At 38.1% G+C, this 18,687-nt stretch overlaps 1 protein-coding gene across 1 annotated transcript in view; it reads right to left on the reverse strand.

The window, feature by feature from the left end:
- The window catches only part of TESK2 (testis associated actin remodelling kinase 2), a 74,159-nt gene that overhangs the window by 36,657 nt on the left and 18,815 nt on the right, over positions 1 to 18,687 (reverse strand). Inside the window, exons 3-4 of the mRNA XM_054285863.1 lie at positions 11,878 to 11,999; positions 2,707 to 2,755 (exon numbers count right to left, since the gene is read on the reverse strand). Coding sequence (XP_054141838.1) covers positions 2,707 to 2,755; positions 11,878 to 11,999 — 171 coding nt within the window. The remainder of the gene's footprint in view (positions 1 to 2,706; positions 2,756 to 11,877; positions 12,000 to 18,687) is intronic.

Consider the following 18,687-nt stretch of genomic DNA (forward strand, 5'->3'; position numbering starts at 1 on the left):
AAAAGGGAAAATCCCAAGGCATACACAGGATCAACACCTTCCCCAGGCAAAAACCTGCTCTGCATGATCTACCCCTGTGTTTAAGCCTCCTGTGTCTGTAAACATGCAAGAAAAGAAATATGTAATGCTTCAAACTCTGCCTTCCAATAACAAAGTGCTGCATATTCCTAATGTAGGCCCTTAACAAGCTTACAAAAATCCTCAGTGCTCTTCTAACACCATTTGAGGTTGCCTTGGCTGTTAATAGCACAAGTTCTCTAAATCCAGTCACCAAACACTTGGCACAAGTTCTCAACTTCTTCTGTTATGGAAACATGTACATATATGAAATAAACATGATTTCCCATCATGCTGCCCTCAGACATAAGCTCTAAGAGGTGCTGCATCCCTCATACATAGGCATACCATCAACTGCACTCTCAAAACACAAGAAGGGATAATTAAACTCATTACAGAACAGGTCCAGCACAGGCAATTGCCAGAGGATTCTCCCTGCTGTGACTCAGACACCTATTGACCAATGGGCCTCTGAATCAACAGTTTCATCTCCAAAGAACTGAAACCCTGGCAGAAGTTCTGAGCACTGGCAGTGCCAGGCTGGTGTCAATTATGCTGAGCACTGGGAGCAAGGAGACCACCATGTGGACCACAAGCTGAAAAAAGCCACGAGACAGTGGCCAATTTGTTTATCCTCCTGGGCTATATTTGAACTGGTGATTCACCCTGCCTGTCTTACTAATAACTCCTTCAGCTCTTCATTTCAGCCCCCTTCTCCAACCTCCACAAGCCTTCAGAATTCAGCTATTACTCTACACACACTTAAAGATGAAAAATGCTACTACTGTTGCCAGAAAAGACAATTCCACCACTTGGAGCATATACAGTTTTTTACTTTTAAAAGCTCTCTGAAATCAAAGAGTAGCTATGTTACTGGGAAAAGTTGTGTGTGGATTTCCTATAATGTTCATATCCGTCATTTTCCTATTGAAGGCATTAAATGCTCACCTTTGTCCACAGAAGAAAAGCAGTACTCATTAATTACACTTTCATAATGTCACTAAAGCTATTCTGTTTCTCAAAATGTTACAGTAAACTTCTTTTCCTTTTTGGTCTCAAGATGCTTCAGGAATCTCTTCTGTTATTCTGAATTATAACTATAAAAAGTTATTCTTTGAAGTCTTTCTTAGATTTATTTGCTTGCCAAGAACTCAAAAATAGCTGAACAAAGCAGCAGCTACAAAGTTAGCTCACTATGAGGAAGCATCTGTGCTGTTTTCATTTTCTTGGCTTTTTGGGTGGGGAGGGTTATTTAAATGGTAAGCAACTGCTGTGAAGGAAGGGAAAAAAATAACCAAACAAAAAAAACCCCCACATTGAGTAAAATCTTCCAAGTTTTAGTACAATAAAGCACTATGAAGCTCCACCTCTTCTACGATAATGTTCAGTGAGTGGAATGGCTGTCTCAATTTACCAGATATCCAAAAGAAATCTGCAATAATGTTAGCAAAGCCAGCCTGAATAACTTGATCAGCCATCTTAGGAATGTTTCCTCTACTGAGCACAGGGAGGAGAAAAAAAAACCAGAAGGAATAAATCAAATAAACTGTCCCTCTCATGGCAAAGTGCTCACACTCCTGCTGTATCTTGAAATTTCTGGAAGTGTCTTTACCTTTGCTCCACCAGACATACAGGCACTGAACCAGAGTGCATCTCTGCAACAGCAGCTAGAATGAGAACTGCAACACTATCACCCCAGAAGGTGAAGAAATTCACTGCCCACATATGTGCATCTTTGCCTTAGAGTGGCATCTGTAAGTTCCAGAAAGTGATGGTGACACATATCCTGCTAATTGGCATACAGCTCCTCAGCCTCCTCATTTTACAGCAGTCCTTGGCAAGCACACCATACCAGGAACCTGCTTAAATTGCTAATTAATAACAGATTTGTCTTTGGGAGGGTGGGAAAGGGTTAATCTTTTAATTGAGGAGTTCCTACAAAACAGAAGTAAATAAGAAACATTAACTTTACCAACCATGAGTTTCCTTTTAGTCTGTACTTTAATTCGACAGGCAAAGCATTTTATTGATTTTGACTCTAAACAGGCAGCACTATTCCTAACAAGAGAATATTCTTGTTTATTCTGAGAAGAACAGGGGGATTTAACAAACAACCCAATAAAGCAGGGTGGGAACATATGAATGGAAACTTCAGCTTATTTGATACCTAGATCTTGGGCAATGGAATAATTCCTTTTTATGGGACCCAGATTAAGCTGTAATATGAAAGTGGGAGGGAGTGAATACAATAACAACCCAGCTGAAATGTTATTGATTCACTTGTGAAATGTACAACTGGAGTATAAATGAGACTTAAATACAATGCAATGTCACTGAAACAAATAATATTTAGGGGCAGCTCAATGGTAACACACATCTCTCATTTAGAACATTATCAGTGAAGTTTTATGTTCTCACTGTGATTTTTTTTTCACTTCAGTAAGTGCTTCTGAGGAGAAAAGACATACAAGGGCTGTGAGTGGAGCTCTGAGGGCTGATTCTGCAACCTTCCCTTAACATAGCAAATAGTGAGTGATTAACTCACCAGTTCCATAGAAGAACCTTCACTCAAGGTGAATGGCAATTGCAGAATCTGTCCTGAGAACTGGATATTTCATATTCAGTATGTATATTATGAAATAGTCTTACCTCAGTAAGAGCGTGCAGCTGTCCTTTATGCACACAGACACCCATAAACCTACAAGAAACAAGAAAAGAAAAGTGGTTTGGGCTTTTTTCCCCCCCTCTTTTTTGTTCTTTAAAAAAAACTAATATAGGATACACCAAGAAAGGAGGAAAGAGAAAAAAATTCAGTCTCACAGACACTGCATACCTCACCACTGATTATTTAAACATCTCAGTACAAAAAATCATGTATCTACACTACAATATAATTTGAATTAGCAGTTCCAAGAGAGCATAGGAGACAGCTCAACCTCAAAATGGAAAGTTATTAATTTAACTATAAGCAAAGGCCAACATATAATGGTTTATGCAGAAGGGAACAGTCTCAGAGTGCTATTTTAAGGAAGTTTAAGCCAAGTAATCCACTGTTGGTCTGCATAAACAGAAAATTACTTCCCTTTGCATTTTGCTGTTTAAGCATAAAGATGTTTCTTCCTATCCCATTCTTAGCCACTCAGGAATATGAGGGCAATGTATACTTCCCCTCCCCAAACTCCTCTTTCCAACACTTGGACAGAAGCAAGTTTCAGTAGTATCCAGTATAGACTCATTCCACAAGTGTTACCTACACTGCACAATTTCCAGACTCCTGCTGTTAATAGTAATGATTGCCACCCTTGGTTTCTCTGGAAAGCAATAGAATGTGCCATAAACAACTGAAAGCTCATTTTTACCACCATACAAGCTGAACTTAAAAGTGACAAAATGTAAAATTAACACCACTAGCAAACATCTCCCATTAAAAAGTTCAGTAAAGCTGCAATTTTAAACACAGTTCAAGTGTTCATTCTTTATAGATTAACTAACTCTCAGTTTTAGCATTTAAATTTTGGTCTCAGAAAGCAAGACCAAGTTGTCTGTTATTTCCATAACATTCAGAAATTTGCATTTTGCAAGTAAGAGGTAGACAGGTATGATCTCATTAAATGTGTCAGGAATGTTGTGGACAACAACTCAAAGGAAAAGGACCTTTTATATCCTGAAACACTTCTGAATTTAAATACAAAATGATGCAAGACATGTAGTGCTAGTTCAGCTAAGCTGCTTTTGAAGAAATGAATGATCCTCACTGTTCTCTTGTCTAACAGCTGACTGGTAAATTACAAGCAGCCAAAGCAAAATAATATAGGTAAGGTCCTTTGCATAATCTGAGCTGTGGAAATCTGTTTTTATAACCCAAGAAGTAGCAAGGCTTGAATTAGAACTTCTACTGCCTGCTCTTACCTCAAACACTCAAACAATACTCCCTGAATATAGGAATTTTAACTTGAGAGACACTGAAAATCCAATTCCTCTTGTTTAAAGTAGAATCATAGGGCATGATCAGGCCCTCAGGAGAAAGGGAAGCTTCTTTTAGATGTAGCACGTACACAAAGCATTGCTCATTCTGAGTTTCACTTCATACAGCAATCAACATATGAATAATTTTGTAAAGAAAATGACAAATTAAACTTCCCGAGATGAAGAAACCCAGACTTCTACAGAGCCTAAATCTATTTCTTAGTTCATTCTGAAAGGCTCCAGAGCTGTCAGGCATGGTGTTAATGGCTTTATTCACAAGCAAAAATGGAAAGTACACAATTCCAATATTTTATTTTCCCTATAAGACAACTTTCCAAAGCACTATCTTCTCTATCAATTACACAAAGTTAACCTGCTATGGTAATATTTTCACTCAACAAAAACTGAGATTAAGTAATTTAAAATAATAATGTTTTCATCTGTTCTGGTCAAGGGAAATCTCAATAGAAACATATTCATTACTTTTGTGAACCTATGCTTAAGGCAGCAAAGACACATTGAATCAAGTCACCAAGAGTAAGAGTTTAAAACTTCTCACATGCTTAGGATTTCTGCTAAGAATCAAAAATCAAAAAGCAAAGCTCCATATCATGATCTCATGGAAAAAAAGCTGGACATAAAGAGACATTTATAAACCCCACATATTTAGAAACTATTACCCAGGAAAAGAGAAACCAAATACACTGATAAAGACAGAATTAATGAGCTTACAAGCAACATACTGAAGCCATTTAAACTTTGTGTGAATGAATCTCAGTTTTCAGGCTCTGGAAAATAGATTGATAGAACAGACCTCTAGCAATCCAAATTTCTGGAAAACTTCTGCTTAGCTCTTTTATCAGGCAATAATAAGCCACTTGGTTAAGCCAAGAACTGCTACAAGACATTGTTGGAAAGGATTTTCACTAAAAGCTAATACACCCAGCTGCTACTGGGAAATACAATTACCAAGCAAGATTTAACATGGTTTCAATTTCTGAGATTGCCCCAGATGAGATTCCAAGCTGTGTGGATAGGAAGCTGACATGCTGGTCCAGCACAGCTGAGATTATTCCTGTTGGCTAGACACACTGTCTCCTGAGCCAAAATGTGCTTGTAGGTGAACTTCAGCAGAATGTCTTGTCAGCCAAAGGTTACACTTCCTATAAGCATTTCTAGCTGGAAGGAGCTCCAATAGGCCAATCATCCACAAAACAGGAGATCATTTGCAGATTTAAGGAAGTTTATTTTCAAGACAGTGTATCTGGCCTTATCAGCAAGCTGAAACACTTCCAAAGTCTGGCTGGAAAATTTTTCCTAGAAGCTGCAAATAGAAAGGATGATACTTGAGTCCACCCAACTAAATACAGTGCAGCACATTTCGACTATCAAATGCTTTCTAACAAATGTCAGCAATCTATACACTGTTGGAAATCTCATTTTATAAACAATCAATCTGGTAAACCTGTCCTTCTAAAGAAAACCAAGAGAAGTCTGGATATTTCTTAGTCCTTCACAGTGGTTACACAAACTACTTTCAGTTCAGTCAGATGGCAAGGGAGAAAGTCCTGGACAAAAAAAGGGAGACTAAATACTGTAGCTTCAGTCTGAAATCTTTGCCTTAATTTATCAAACAAAACTAATATCCAGATCACACAGCTTCTGTGGATATCCAGACACTGAACACATGCTTCCAGTTAAAAGAACTTCACTGGGACACATTCCTGCTCAGTGGATAAACCTGGGGCAGCTACAGTTCAACAAAAGAAATTGATGCCCTCAAAAATTTACTGCTTATATGAGAAAATTCAGCAATTTGATAACATTAAAGAAAAGAAACAAACCAAAGACACCAATGCAAAAGCCTCTAGTACAGGCTCAGTAACAGAGACAAAAGGTCAGAAAAGACACATGTTTTTTTCATTGCACTGACTTGGAGAAGGAAGAGGGCAAATAAAAATATCAAGTCGGCATTAAGGCCCTCCTTAATGGTTTAGGAACCATGCTAGATCAAAAATGTATTTTAAGTTTCCTACACTTGCATCTTGATTCTAGAAGAGGTAAGGCATCTATAATTTCTGTAACATATTACACACAACACATACAGTCTCTCTTCTGCTGCCTTGTACACTGTTTTTCTAAAATACTCCTTTTGATAACCACATTACACAAAGAGAAGAAAAAGCAATTTTCTTTCCTGTTAAAGCACTGTTCAGTACAGGACAAAGGATGTTAAAAGACAAAATCCAACCTTCTGGCTATTGTAACAAAGTCCATCACAAGCAATTTTACCAAAAGGAAGGTTTGAAAGGATAAAACTACACACAAAAAGAAATCCCTGGTATTGTGTTCCCAGGGCGATAGATTTGTCTCAAAGGGGATGAAATAAAATTCTCCTTGAAAGGAGTTCATGGAATATGCACACAGTGTGCTTATTTGTGTGCTGCACACACAAGAAGGTGGATTTAATCAATGAGTCAATCTGCCTGCATGCTCACAGCCAAACATGCAGCAATACCTCCAAGTGCTCCCACGAGAACGCTTAAGACATGAGCTAAGACTTGCTGTGTACAGAATGTTTTAAATTAAGTCCCCAAGGTACAGATCAAATAAAGAAATACTTTTTCATGCACACAACAGTGATATTAAAGACTGAAATTCTACCTCAAAATTGAAGATACACCAATTTAAAAGACAGTACAAGAGATGGAGAATCATTGGTAGCACACCACTTCATTTATATGAGAAAAACACATCTGTAAGGTATTACCAAAAAAAAAAAAAAGCTATCAGGTCTCTCAGGCTGTAGACTGAAGGCTCCCAAGCTCAGGACACAAGGATGGAGATTTCTTGAGTCCTTTCCAGACCAATTTTCTTACTTTGATTTGGGTGAAAATTCATGACTACAGCAGTACATCAGCATTCAGGAAAGTAACAAAATGGTAGAGCACATCTACAAGCATACACCAGACCTTTCATAACCATGGTGCTTGATCTAACCCAACCCTTGGACAGCACTGCCCTTTAAACAGGACAGAAACTAATAAAGAAGTGGAGAAATGTTCCAAACTCCTGTTTTCCCTAACCCCAGCAATTACAGTCTTGCTAACCTGTATTACAGTGGCTATAGTAAACATCACATGGTACAAACCCCAACCTCAGCTCACTTTTCCACACCTCCTCTCACCATCTGTCTGAGGGAAGATGTGATAAAACCAGCACATCCCACAGCCAAGGCAGGAAGAAATGTAGATAACAAGAAAAGCATTTCAATTCTCCATGTTTAAGTTGTATGCAGGAGTGAGATGGAGACAGGAGATGAGGTTGATGGTAGAAACAAAGAAAACATTCCTTGAACACCATTTGTCTGCCTGCCCTCTCCACTCCTAAAATGACCCCAACCTGGACCCTGGGGAAAAACCAGCAAACCAAAAAGATAAGCAGGTCTCATAGATAGTTTGTTATAAACACCAGACAGTGACTGCATAAAAAGCTACTACATTGTAGATAACACCTACTCTGCCTCTAGAATCACATCTGCTAGCTGAAATAGGAAACAAGAGGAAGGGAGACAAAAAAAACCTCCCAAATCCCCTATTTTTTACCATCATGCCTGTGTAGCTGCAAGAGCTGGAGTCTTCTATTCTAAAATATCCTTAACAGACTGAAAAAGGAGTTCTATTTTTTGCCAAAATAAATCCTCTAATAGAGGGCAGCCTCTCATTTTCTTCATGGAAAATACATTAGAAGTTTACATATACACATATATTTGACCACTGGAATCTTTATGATCCTACCATGGGGACAGCAGACTTACTGAGGACTTGGTAAGTGAAAACTAAAGTCTTCGCTTACATCTCTCTTCTAATCAAGATGGATCTATACGGCTGGCCAAGAGCAGAATTTGAGTGCAGAAATACTGAAATGAGTGTGGAGATTTTAAGCTTGCCTTTTGCTCCATGGCCAATAAAGCCTGTTGTTTTTAAAGCCTAAATACCCAGATCAGTACTTCACCAAGTAAAACTGAAACTCAAGAGAAGCTGAAACACCTTGACCCAATTCCATCTCCTCAAGATGTGCAAAAGCATCAGTAAGGCAAAAACACAGATGCACCTTTAGGTAATCTCTACTGAGCTCAGGAATGGAAGGAAGTCAGCAACTAGTGACAAACTCACACTCCAGAAGAGTGACCAGAGTCTGGATAAAAACCTCAAAAGGCATCAGTAACTCTGAAAAGGAGTTGATATGGACAGCACAGAAGGAAAAGCAGTTTCAAATAGTCAGCAATGTTATTAGTCACATCAGTGCAATCAACAGCAAAAGTACCAAAATCTTCACATTAACATCTTGAAGCTAACTGTGGGCACATGGGAATTGACAGCTTGTAAAAAGCTCCTATATATTTTAGAGCACAGACAAAGAGATGGGTTTTTTAATTACCCAAAGGATAATGATGATCCTGGGCTACCAAATGCACTCCAAGGAAGAAGAAATCTCTTCTTTCCATAACACTTAAGTATATAAACTACAGAAAAGCTCTTGGACAAAAACACTGATTCAGTAACAAATCTGAGGTATTACTCATCAGGATGTTCAAAAACACACTCCCAGCTTAAGGAAGGTTTTAGTGTACTAAAATAAATGCCTCATTGCTGAATCTGACATTTGCTTTCTAAAACATTAACTTGCTATCCTACACATGTGGAGATGGCTTGAGAGCAGATTTGAGAGGTTGTAAAGCCAGTATTTATCCAGTTCCATAATTCTACAAGCCATTTGATGGCAGAGCACCTTGCAGCCCTCACCTGGTTCAATTAACCACTGCACAACATGATCTCAATGTTTCAGCCTAAGAACCCATTACTATCCATACTGGCTGGCAACAGAAGGAAAGAAACTTGTTTACAGTGGAAGTTAACAGTAGGCTGCCCCAGAGCTCAGAGGAGATGAAGAAGCTCAGAGATGAATTATGTAAAAATCAGAGGACATCTTCAAGGCATGTGGAGGAGATCCAGCGGCTAATCAACAGAGAAGTGATGCTAGTGACAAAACACCTTACTCAGTAACATAGAAGAACTTCAAAGGAAAGAAATTAGGTGAAGAAAATATTTAACAGTGAACTGAGATAGCTCATAGCCCCAGGAAAACTTATATATTAGAACTTCTTTGAAGAGGATGTTCCCTTTAAATACTAATACAATCTTAAAATTTCCAAGAATAATCCCAGAAAATGTTTCAGTGGGAGCAGGCTGCTGTAGAACATTTTCCTAAAAACCTCTCAGCAATATAACTCAGCTGCTCTTATCTGACAGCACAATGTTGTCAAACAAGCAACACAACCTCTCACCACTTTAAGGGCAAATTAGCATTAATTATTTTTATGTGTTTCTAAAGTGGGAAACAGCTGTTTCACAAGACTATCAGAAGTACTAATGATTTACACATTTATGAAATCTAAATAGAGAGGCTTGCATGTGTATGTTTATATAAAAGTATATACAGACACATAGGCAGGTAACATTAAAGAGGGGCAAAATCTTCTCCCAGACATAAAGAAATTGAAAACACTGCAGTAAAGTTTAGACAAAAACTTAAATGACACACAATTAACACATGAAACCATAAAGTTACCTCATCTCCTACACAGAAAAATGGTAATTTTTACTGTGTATTATGATTCAGTAAAAAACCAACTCAAACTAAATACTGTTTTCTCATTTGGATTTCCTGTAGGAATAACTCTGCTCCCTGTAGCAAGGGGACTTACCTAACAGATAAGAAAAAGGCAGTATTTTACCAGAGCCTGCTTTTTTTGAAGAAGCCTCAAATCAAACAATTCATAAATCAAATGCAGTTTATTCTTCTAAACAACCTGTGCAAAGATAGACCATTTCTATTTAAGTAATTTATTCTGATGTATTCAGTCATACCTGCTTACTTGAGCACAAAAAGAAAAAGATTTCTCTGCCAGTCCTGGATAATAACTGGAAAAACAAATGAAATTCCTTTTCTGCTTCATACATAAATCAATACATTATTGTTCTTCCTTCAGGACCATCTGTGTAACACTGCTGATTTCAAATTATTCATAGGCTCTAAGGCCAGAGGGGACCAGTACATCACAAATATGATCTCTTTTACTTCACAAGAAACCTAAATTTCAGGAGTCACTGAGGACTGAGCACAATATTTTTTATTCTCAGCAACACCTCTGTAATCCCATTCAAGAGGGGGCAGGGTTAATTTAGGTACAACTGAATGCTTTTGGCCTGTCAATATATCCCTTTCCTACTTTCCCTCATCTCAACCCAAATTAAATTATTGATTTTGAAGAGAGCTGTAGAGCTAGATTTTTTTAAAATAAGATTTACCAACCACACAAAGTTGATAAAGAAACTGATGAAGTGTACTGAGCTCATTCTGATAATGCCAATTTCACTTTGGAAAGTTTCTCCTTCCACAAACCTTTTTAGAAAATTAGCTTTATCAGTCTCAGGGTCATATGCTGCTTATCAAAGGATTCAGAAAAAAAGGAAATGAAGGAAAAATGTGGGGAATCAATATAAGACACAATTAATGATCCTGAAATCTAAATAACCAGATAGATAATATAATTTAAATTAAAAAAACAAGAACAACAACAAACAAACAGAAGGAGGAGTTGCTTGGAATGCACCTCACCTTGGAGCAGAGAAAACAGAATAGGAATTGCATTTAGGGATAGATGACTACAACACTTGAATAAATATGTTATGATAAAACCAAAACAGTTTACAATGAGTAAGAATTCTTTAAATTCACAGGTTTTTGAGGTCTTAAGAAAAAGAATAATAGAAAACAGACATGAAGTAAAGGAATGCTCCTTACAGATATTTCAAAAGCTTCTGACATTTGTGTCCTCATAAATACTGAGGGAAACACACAGGATAATATTGATACAAATCAGTTTATGAAGACTGAGATAGGATTTCAAGGATCAGAAATATCGGTTATAAAGGATTTTAGGAATCAATATTATGTCTGTAGTATGTAACAGAATGGTGAAGGAAATTAAGTAACAGAGTTCACTATATCTCCAAAACTTTTCAGAAAGAACTGAGATCAAAAATGGATCCCAGGTGTGCAACAGCAGCTTACAGAACTGGTCATTTGGGGCACTGTCATCACATCTTCAAACTTCATCATGTTATGGCTTCAGCCAATTATGTTAATTACTTGTCACATCACCATAGAAGAGAAACCAAGACTAAAATGGTTTAAGGAATAACAAGATACACCTTGGAACATCTTGGATTTGCATGCAGTAATTAATGCAAAGCAAGAACTACCCTTTCCCTTCCAGGAGCATATAAATTAGATTAGCTCAACTCTAGCTTCTTTTCTTCAGTCCTTCTTTTCCCACCTTGCAATACTGCAATAAGAAAATCCCAAAAACTAGGAAGCAGACCTAAGACTAGGGAACAGCTATGATATTTTGCATTGTTTAAGATTAGTAACAGTAAGTTAGTTGAATAGTGTTAAATTTGCAATAGCTTAAATTCACAACAAGAAGCCAAATTTCACTTTTCATATCACTTTACTGATTCATTAGAAATTTAAAATGTGAGCACCTGTTTTTCTCTGACATAAGCTACTCTTTACTGGCAAACTCCAAATACCAAAACTATGTCCATGTTTGGGTTTTTTCTCTTAAGTCTTCTTCTTCCTCCCATTCATCTATTAAATTAGCCATTGATCCTAACACATTCAGAACAGATAAACCTACAACAAAAACTAACTAAATAAAAATTGGAAAGAGGAGAGCCCTACTAAAGACAACCTATCTCTAGATGTTTCAGAAAAAAGCCAGTGTACCTTAAGATGTTCGGATGTGAGAGTCTATTCATAAGTTGAACCTCTTTCAGCATGTTTGCTCTGTTGCTGTTCAGTGTGTTCATCTTCAAAGCCATTACCTGGTCTGAAGTTCTGTGCCTTACCTATTGGATAGAAGCAAAAAATGGTAAGGATATGAAATGAAAGACTGAAGAACCAGTATTGTTGTAGTGCAATGTAGAGATCCTTCATGACAAAAGTGATCCATACACCAATTTCTGCAGTCTTTATCACAGAGATGACTTTCTAGAAGCATACTATGCAAATGTGAAATGGCATTTTGCTCTTCTCTTGCAACTCATGATGACAGAAAGCTTGAGAAGTTGAAAAAACCCCAACTATCAGCTCCTTAGTACAAGTGAAGGAAGCCATCTGTCTGTACACAGAGAAAAAGTTTCCCTCTCCAAGACCTTTGAAACTTATTTTCATTCCACCCATATCCTTTTTTCCCCCTGCAGAGGTTGCTGTCATTGTTCACAGAATGTGTGATACAAGGACCTGTTGCTTACAGCTATAGACAGATTTTGGAAATACTCAGTGTTTACTTCTGAAAATAGACAATGATCCAGGGGACTGAAAGCATTCCTGCCAACCCCTGCTGCAAAGCAGAGAGGTTCCTGCACAGGAGATCACCTCACCCAGGGTGGCAGCAGTGGCTGTACAGCATCAGCAGGAAAAAGAGGATTTCTCTGGCAACTGCACAGCACCAGCACCTTGTTCAGCATGACTTTCCCCAGGCAGAAATGCAGGGCTGTGGCCATTTCTAACTTGCTACTCAAACCAACCCATTTGTCAAGTGTAATGTAGATGTGTGCTACTGTTAGAAAGGAGCTGTCACAATAGTGAAAGGCTTGCCAAGCCTTTGAATCTCCTTGCAGTTGGGCATTCCCACACACATACTGGTAGTACTCATGGAAATTATGTTCCCATTTTCTTCCTACATCAGTGACCAACTTTTCTTCCAACATCTATTTATGACCTGCAGCTCATAAATAGAAAACATGCATTTCTCAAAACACTGAATTACCCCCATGGCAAATTCATTCATGTTATGGAGATTAGCTTAGGAAAGTCTGTGTTACAGGAATTTAAGACTCATCAGCTTTCTAATTTAAAACTGAAATCAACATTATGACTTAGGTACATACAAACTACCCACATTTTAAACAACAGCAGTCTGTCTGCTTTTATTCCAGAAGACTCTTCATCTTTTCCAGTAAGAGGCACCTTTAGCGGTGATATTTTAATTACAGAAAAAAAACCCTGAATCCATGATAAGCAGATGCAAGAAGAAAATGAGGTATGGGTTTCGAAGGTAAGGCTCCTTTCCCTGGCAGTTCTGAGGCAGCAAGTGATACCTATTTTCAAGTTTTATTTGCACAGCACTATTTGCAAGAAGAAGGGGCATGTTTAGCTGAAACATTGTCATCTAGACACAAAGCCCATCAATTCAGCACAGAGATGTACAGGGAGGAAAGGGTGTCATGTTTCAGGTGTGTGTTTGGTTTAACACTTCTAAGTTGCCTCTTGCCGTCCTAGTTTCAGGTATAGGGTAGCACTGGAAACATCCCAGATGAGTGTGATAAACAACATCGAGGCACTGAGCAGAAAAAAAGCTGCTTTTCCTCCTGCTTCCCCTCTGCTTATACACAGAGCTCCTCAAATGCCTCACCTACAGTCACCCAGTAATCCCAGAGCAAGAAGGATCAGGGAAAGGGGGTGGAAAAGAATATAGAAACCAGCCCTGAGTAGAAACCAACAGCAAGTTCACAAGCATGGCACTCCTCCTTTCTGTGGTAATATTGGTTTTAAAATAAAACTGGTCAAACTACAGCTTTAATGCATTACAACAAGATAATGTAGAATCATTCTCCACACAACCTGTCTTGCCTGTTTGGCATGCTTATTGGTTTTAAGCAGGATGATTGCATGTTAAGTTGATGAGGTTTATTGTTACTTGCTAGGTTTCTTGTGTCAGTTGTGTACTTTCATTAACTTTTAATTTTATCCAGCCAATTTGAATGAACAAACTAAGTTGGACAGGTCAATGTCTACGCAGAGCCTTTTAAAACATATTTTAGTTATACCTTAGTTTTACTAGAAGTAATACCTTGCATTGGGGGGAAAAGTTCACAATGTTTTCACAGACTCAGAAAACTTCAACAATGTAAATTTAAATAAAGAAAAAAGGACTATGCTTTGAACCTATACACAGCAGCAGCTAAATCAACACACTTCCTTTGAGACAAAATCTTGGGTGTTGTGGTGGAGTAATCTGGGGTTTTCAGGGAAAAAAATTGAAGTAATTTAATTCCTACAGTCAGAGATGCTCTCAACAGAAATGAGCTTTCCACCAACACAGAAGTTTCAAAGTCTGCCAAAAAGGAACGAATACAGGTAGAAGGTGATCAGGAACTCAGATGGAATGTGGTCTTAAACAGTATTTGCCTTCTCATTAACTCTGCCACTTATCTCTTAATTTCTTGCCTATTCCTATAATTCATTTAGTTTCATGCCAAAATTTCCTGCTCTTTTGCCTCAACTCTGAAGTAAAAGCAGAATTTATCACAGAACCTTTTTCCTTGTTCAGATTGCTTTTCTTAAGCTAAGGAAACCTCAGAAAAGAAGGTGGGTAACTTTTTGCGTCACTGCATCCTGCATGCTTCTTGGATATTCAGGTCTGATATGCAACAAGAAGTGGTCAGCAAGTGCTTCTCAAAGGTCTGACTGTCCATAGCACTACCTGCACATCCAGAGAAAAATGAGCTACTTTTGCAAAGAGAAAACTTTTCATCCTCTCTTTTAGGCAATCCTGCAGTCTTTCCCATCTTGAGAGACTGAACAAGGTTTGGTGGCAGGGGCAGTAGGGTTTTCTTTTGTTTGTTTTATAAAATCATATTCCTCATGCTTGGAAATTTCTCGAGTTTCTTACACATAGAGCAGCAGAGTCTGTCCAATTATCTGGTCTCTAAATAGTACCCAACATTGCACTATGCTTTGTTTCACTTAAAGAACAGAGTAAAGTAACACCAGCAATTTTAAGTTCTGTATATTCTTCTGATGTTGGAGGATGTATTTCTACAAGATCTGACAGAACAGCAAAATTCCAAATCAAACCAAGGGAGAGGGGGGGAAAGAGGACTCTTCCTCTCATTAGTCATCCTTTAAGCAAGGAAGAAGAAGCAGAACTGGAGGTGAGAGGGCATCTTTCTCAAGAGGACAATACTCAATATTATGAATAAAATCAACTATCAGTTTATAAATTATGGAGCACAATGTTAATCACCTGGAATACACCTAAGACTAACCATGTTCTCTCCTCTGAAGCACAACTGGCAAATAGCATTGCTATGGCAAGAACAAATTGACAACAAGGATCTGACGGGTTCTGTCTTTAAGGTCTCAGTCAAACTGAATTATCAACATGGAAGGAGCTGTCAGCTCTGCCCTCCATGCCTACTTACCCATCAGTCATACCCTAGAAAAAATTTGTGTCTCTCCTGGCATGCCTTGCCAAAGGCCTGCACACTATTTAGTTTTAATCCTCCTTCTCCTTTCAGGCCACCTCTGTGCCATAAAAGCATGGAAGTCATGCTTCAACCACCTGACTCCAGAAGAAAAATTAGTAAATATTTTGGCAATACTGCTGATCCAATTTAACATTTGTTTACAAGGCAGTTTGCCTCAGGCATATGCCTGTATACTCAACATAAACAGAGATTCACTCATGCAATTCAAACCTCTCACTGATGCAACTTGCAGGCTGCTGTGAAGCTTTCAAAGCTGTTGACATTATTATTAATTATGGCTCCTTGCATATCAGACCAAATAACCTTTCAGCAATGTCTGGATCATGGCTCTCTGCTTAGAAACATTCTGACAATCCTACAGCTGCTTTGCTCACGCTTCCAGCTTCTCAGTCTGCTTACCTATGTGTGTGACTCCATCTCCAAGGTCACAGCAACCAGATATTGCCTCCCTGTTTTATTGCTGACAGGCAGTTAAACTGTCCCTTTGCACTGTGATTCTCCTAGGATCAAAGCACTTTGGACATTGACCTGGCTATGGTTACCTGTGTGGTTCTGCTCACATCAGACCATGTTCTGATCCTTACACCTTAAGGAAGTAGACAAGTCATGGATACAGGTAAAAAAATAGTGATGCATTTAAAGGAAATCTCATAATAGTGATTCAGCAGGGCTCACATTCCAGAGAAGTAGTCACTATATAAAGTTTATGAGGGTTATCATGCAAAAATTGGTGGGTTTAATGTTCAGCTTGCTGCTTAGCTGTAAAGCTCTTTATAGTTAAAAAAATTAAATACAATTTAGATTATTATTTATCTATTACATCATATACATCTGTCAGGGTTCTCTAAAAATCCAAACATTTATGTTACTTCCACTTTGTGCTGGACTGAAGGGCAGGTGTTTTTAAGCAATAGCTGAAATCTAGCCTGATTTCATCTTTCACAAAGCCTTTTTGATCTGTGTTCACTGTACCTTTCCAGGTGGCCCTGGAATAAACATCTGAAGAACATTTCCTAATACTGATATTGTAAATCTGCCAACACAGCTTTCAGCTGTGCTCCTAGTTTTTCATTGCATTTTCATTATTTTCCAAATCATCATTATATAGCTGGAAGTATTTTGTCACAGTTCTCTTCCAAAACTTGATTTAACTGCTTTCCAGTTTTTCCTTACCTTCCCCTCCTTCTGGCATCCAGCCTCACTGCTTAAATACATTTACAGATCTTTACTTCTACAGCCTACTCCATAAAATCATGTTGCTGCTCTAGCACACACACCAATTTTTTGTTCATTCTTCTACACATCTTGGTCTTCATCTGGCCATTTCACCTTCACCTTTGCTGCCATGTATCCAAAGCACCATTTTTAAAGCAGTCCCCTCTGGTCCAGATATTTCACCTCCCTGGCATTTGCTTCTCTGTCTTAATTTGATTTACAAGTATTTTCTCTTTGATGATAAGAGATGAAGACATTCCCTTAGCTACCATTCTAGGCCATTTGCAGTACATGCAGTACAGTTTTACACAATTTAATTTTGATTGACTGAGTTAACAAAGCTTGTGAGGTACATGAGATGAAGCAGTAATCACTGTTAGAGAGAAAAAGCTTCATCATAAGAGTGCCTACCAAATGACAGGAAAAACTCTTTCACAGGGAAGCAGACCAGCAATTTGGCTCTGATACAAAACTTCTCTCAAACACAGGCTACTTCCTTGCTGTGACAGCAGAAGAAATATTTTTAAAAACATAGGGTCAGCTGTATTTTATCCAAGTCAAGTCACCAAGTCATCACACTTACAGGGATGCATATTCACACCTCGAGGGCAAATATGTAAGAAGAATGCCTTAACTCTATGGTTGATTGGAAAAGCTCCCTTCAGCAAAGATAAACCTGCTCTTCAGCTCAGATTATAGTGCTTATAAGACTGTTTTCTGAGAAGTTTTTCTTAACATTAAAACGTATCCACTGTCAGATACACATACTCATAGCAGTGATGCCTGCATCAAATCAAAAATTTCATATCACTAGGAAAATTTGCAATGACAAATAGAAGCTGAAAGAAATACACCAGTTCAGATAATAGTAAGCTGCTGTGTTGATGCCAGAGAGTCAGATGGGTTATGGCTGTTTTCAGAGCAGTAATACACAATGTCACTATCCTACAACTTCTTGCAGCAAGAAGAGAGACATGCCAAATGTAACAAAACTTTGCCAAACAAAACTAGTCAGCATGTGCTACAAGAGCTTCAGCACAGGTTCAGAAGATCTACAGAAACTAGGCACAAAATAAACCCCAAAACCTTTCTAAAGTCTGGCAGTTATTGTGATTCTACTAATTTCTAATGCTAAAAAGAGTTGAGAGAAATACACAGAAAAAGCTGGAGACTTTACCATTTTCCCTTTAGAACAAAAGCTCAGTATTAGTCAAACAAAAGTACTAATTTGATAACTTCAGTAACTTTGAGCACCACCAATTCAGCAAAGAAATATTCAATTTCTTTTCTATTCAATTCAATACTAGAGAATATTCCACACCTACGGTCAAATTATCCTTTTTTTTTTTTTCAAACTAAAGTGAATTTCTAATCAGTAATACAGCAGTACCATTGATACTTTGTAAATCCACTTGTCTGCCAAAAAACCCTAAATTTTTCTTTTGTATTTTGTTTTTCTTCATTGCCCACTGTAATCTAGAACCAGGGTCCAAAATAGAGCACCCTTTTATTTTAAACAAACCATTTATTGATAGGAATCTGTGCACATATCTCGGCCTCTGCCATTAACTTGATCTCAATCAAGCCATAAAGGCAAAAAGAGACTACAGTCTTATTTTGAGAGAAAGCACAAATTCAGAGGACTATTGTTCCACAGTTTGAGATGAGAAATAAACAGGCACAGCCCAGGGTGGAGAAGTTGACTGATTCTGCAGCCAGCTCAGCAGAATGTAACCATATAAACTTTCCTCGGCAATCCAGGACCTGGAACACAGACACTGGATGAGCATTGCTTTACCACAGCCTCAGCAAACAGCTCAGCCATGTACTTTATACCTGAGTAATATTACAGTCAGGGAAGAAAAAGAAATAATGAGTTTGAAGTTCATAATTGAGAGCTTATTCCTAATTTTCAATGTTAGCTATCCTCAGCTCACTGAGCAGCCCTGAGCATGCTACTCCCTTTCTTTTGTTACCTAACTGGGTGATACTATCTACCGGCCAGAAAACTGGAAGATTGACATCTGCAAATGACTGCTGTAACATC

Source organism: Melozone crissalis, unplaced genomic scaffold (assembly GCF_028551555.1).
Source record: "Melozone crissalis strain CALT ecotype California unplaced genomic scaffold, PUWL_Pcris_2 ptg000045l_1, whole genome shotgun sequence".
In the NCBI taxonomy this organism is placed as follows: Eukaryota; Metazoa; Chordata; class Aves; order Passeriformes; family Passerellidae; genus Melozone; species Melozone crissalis.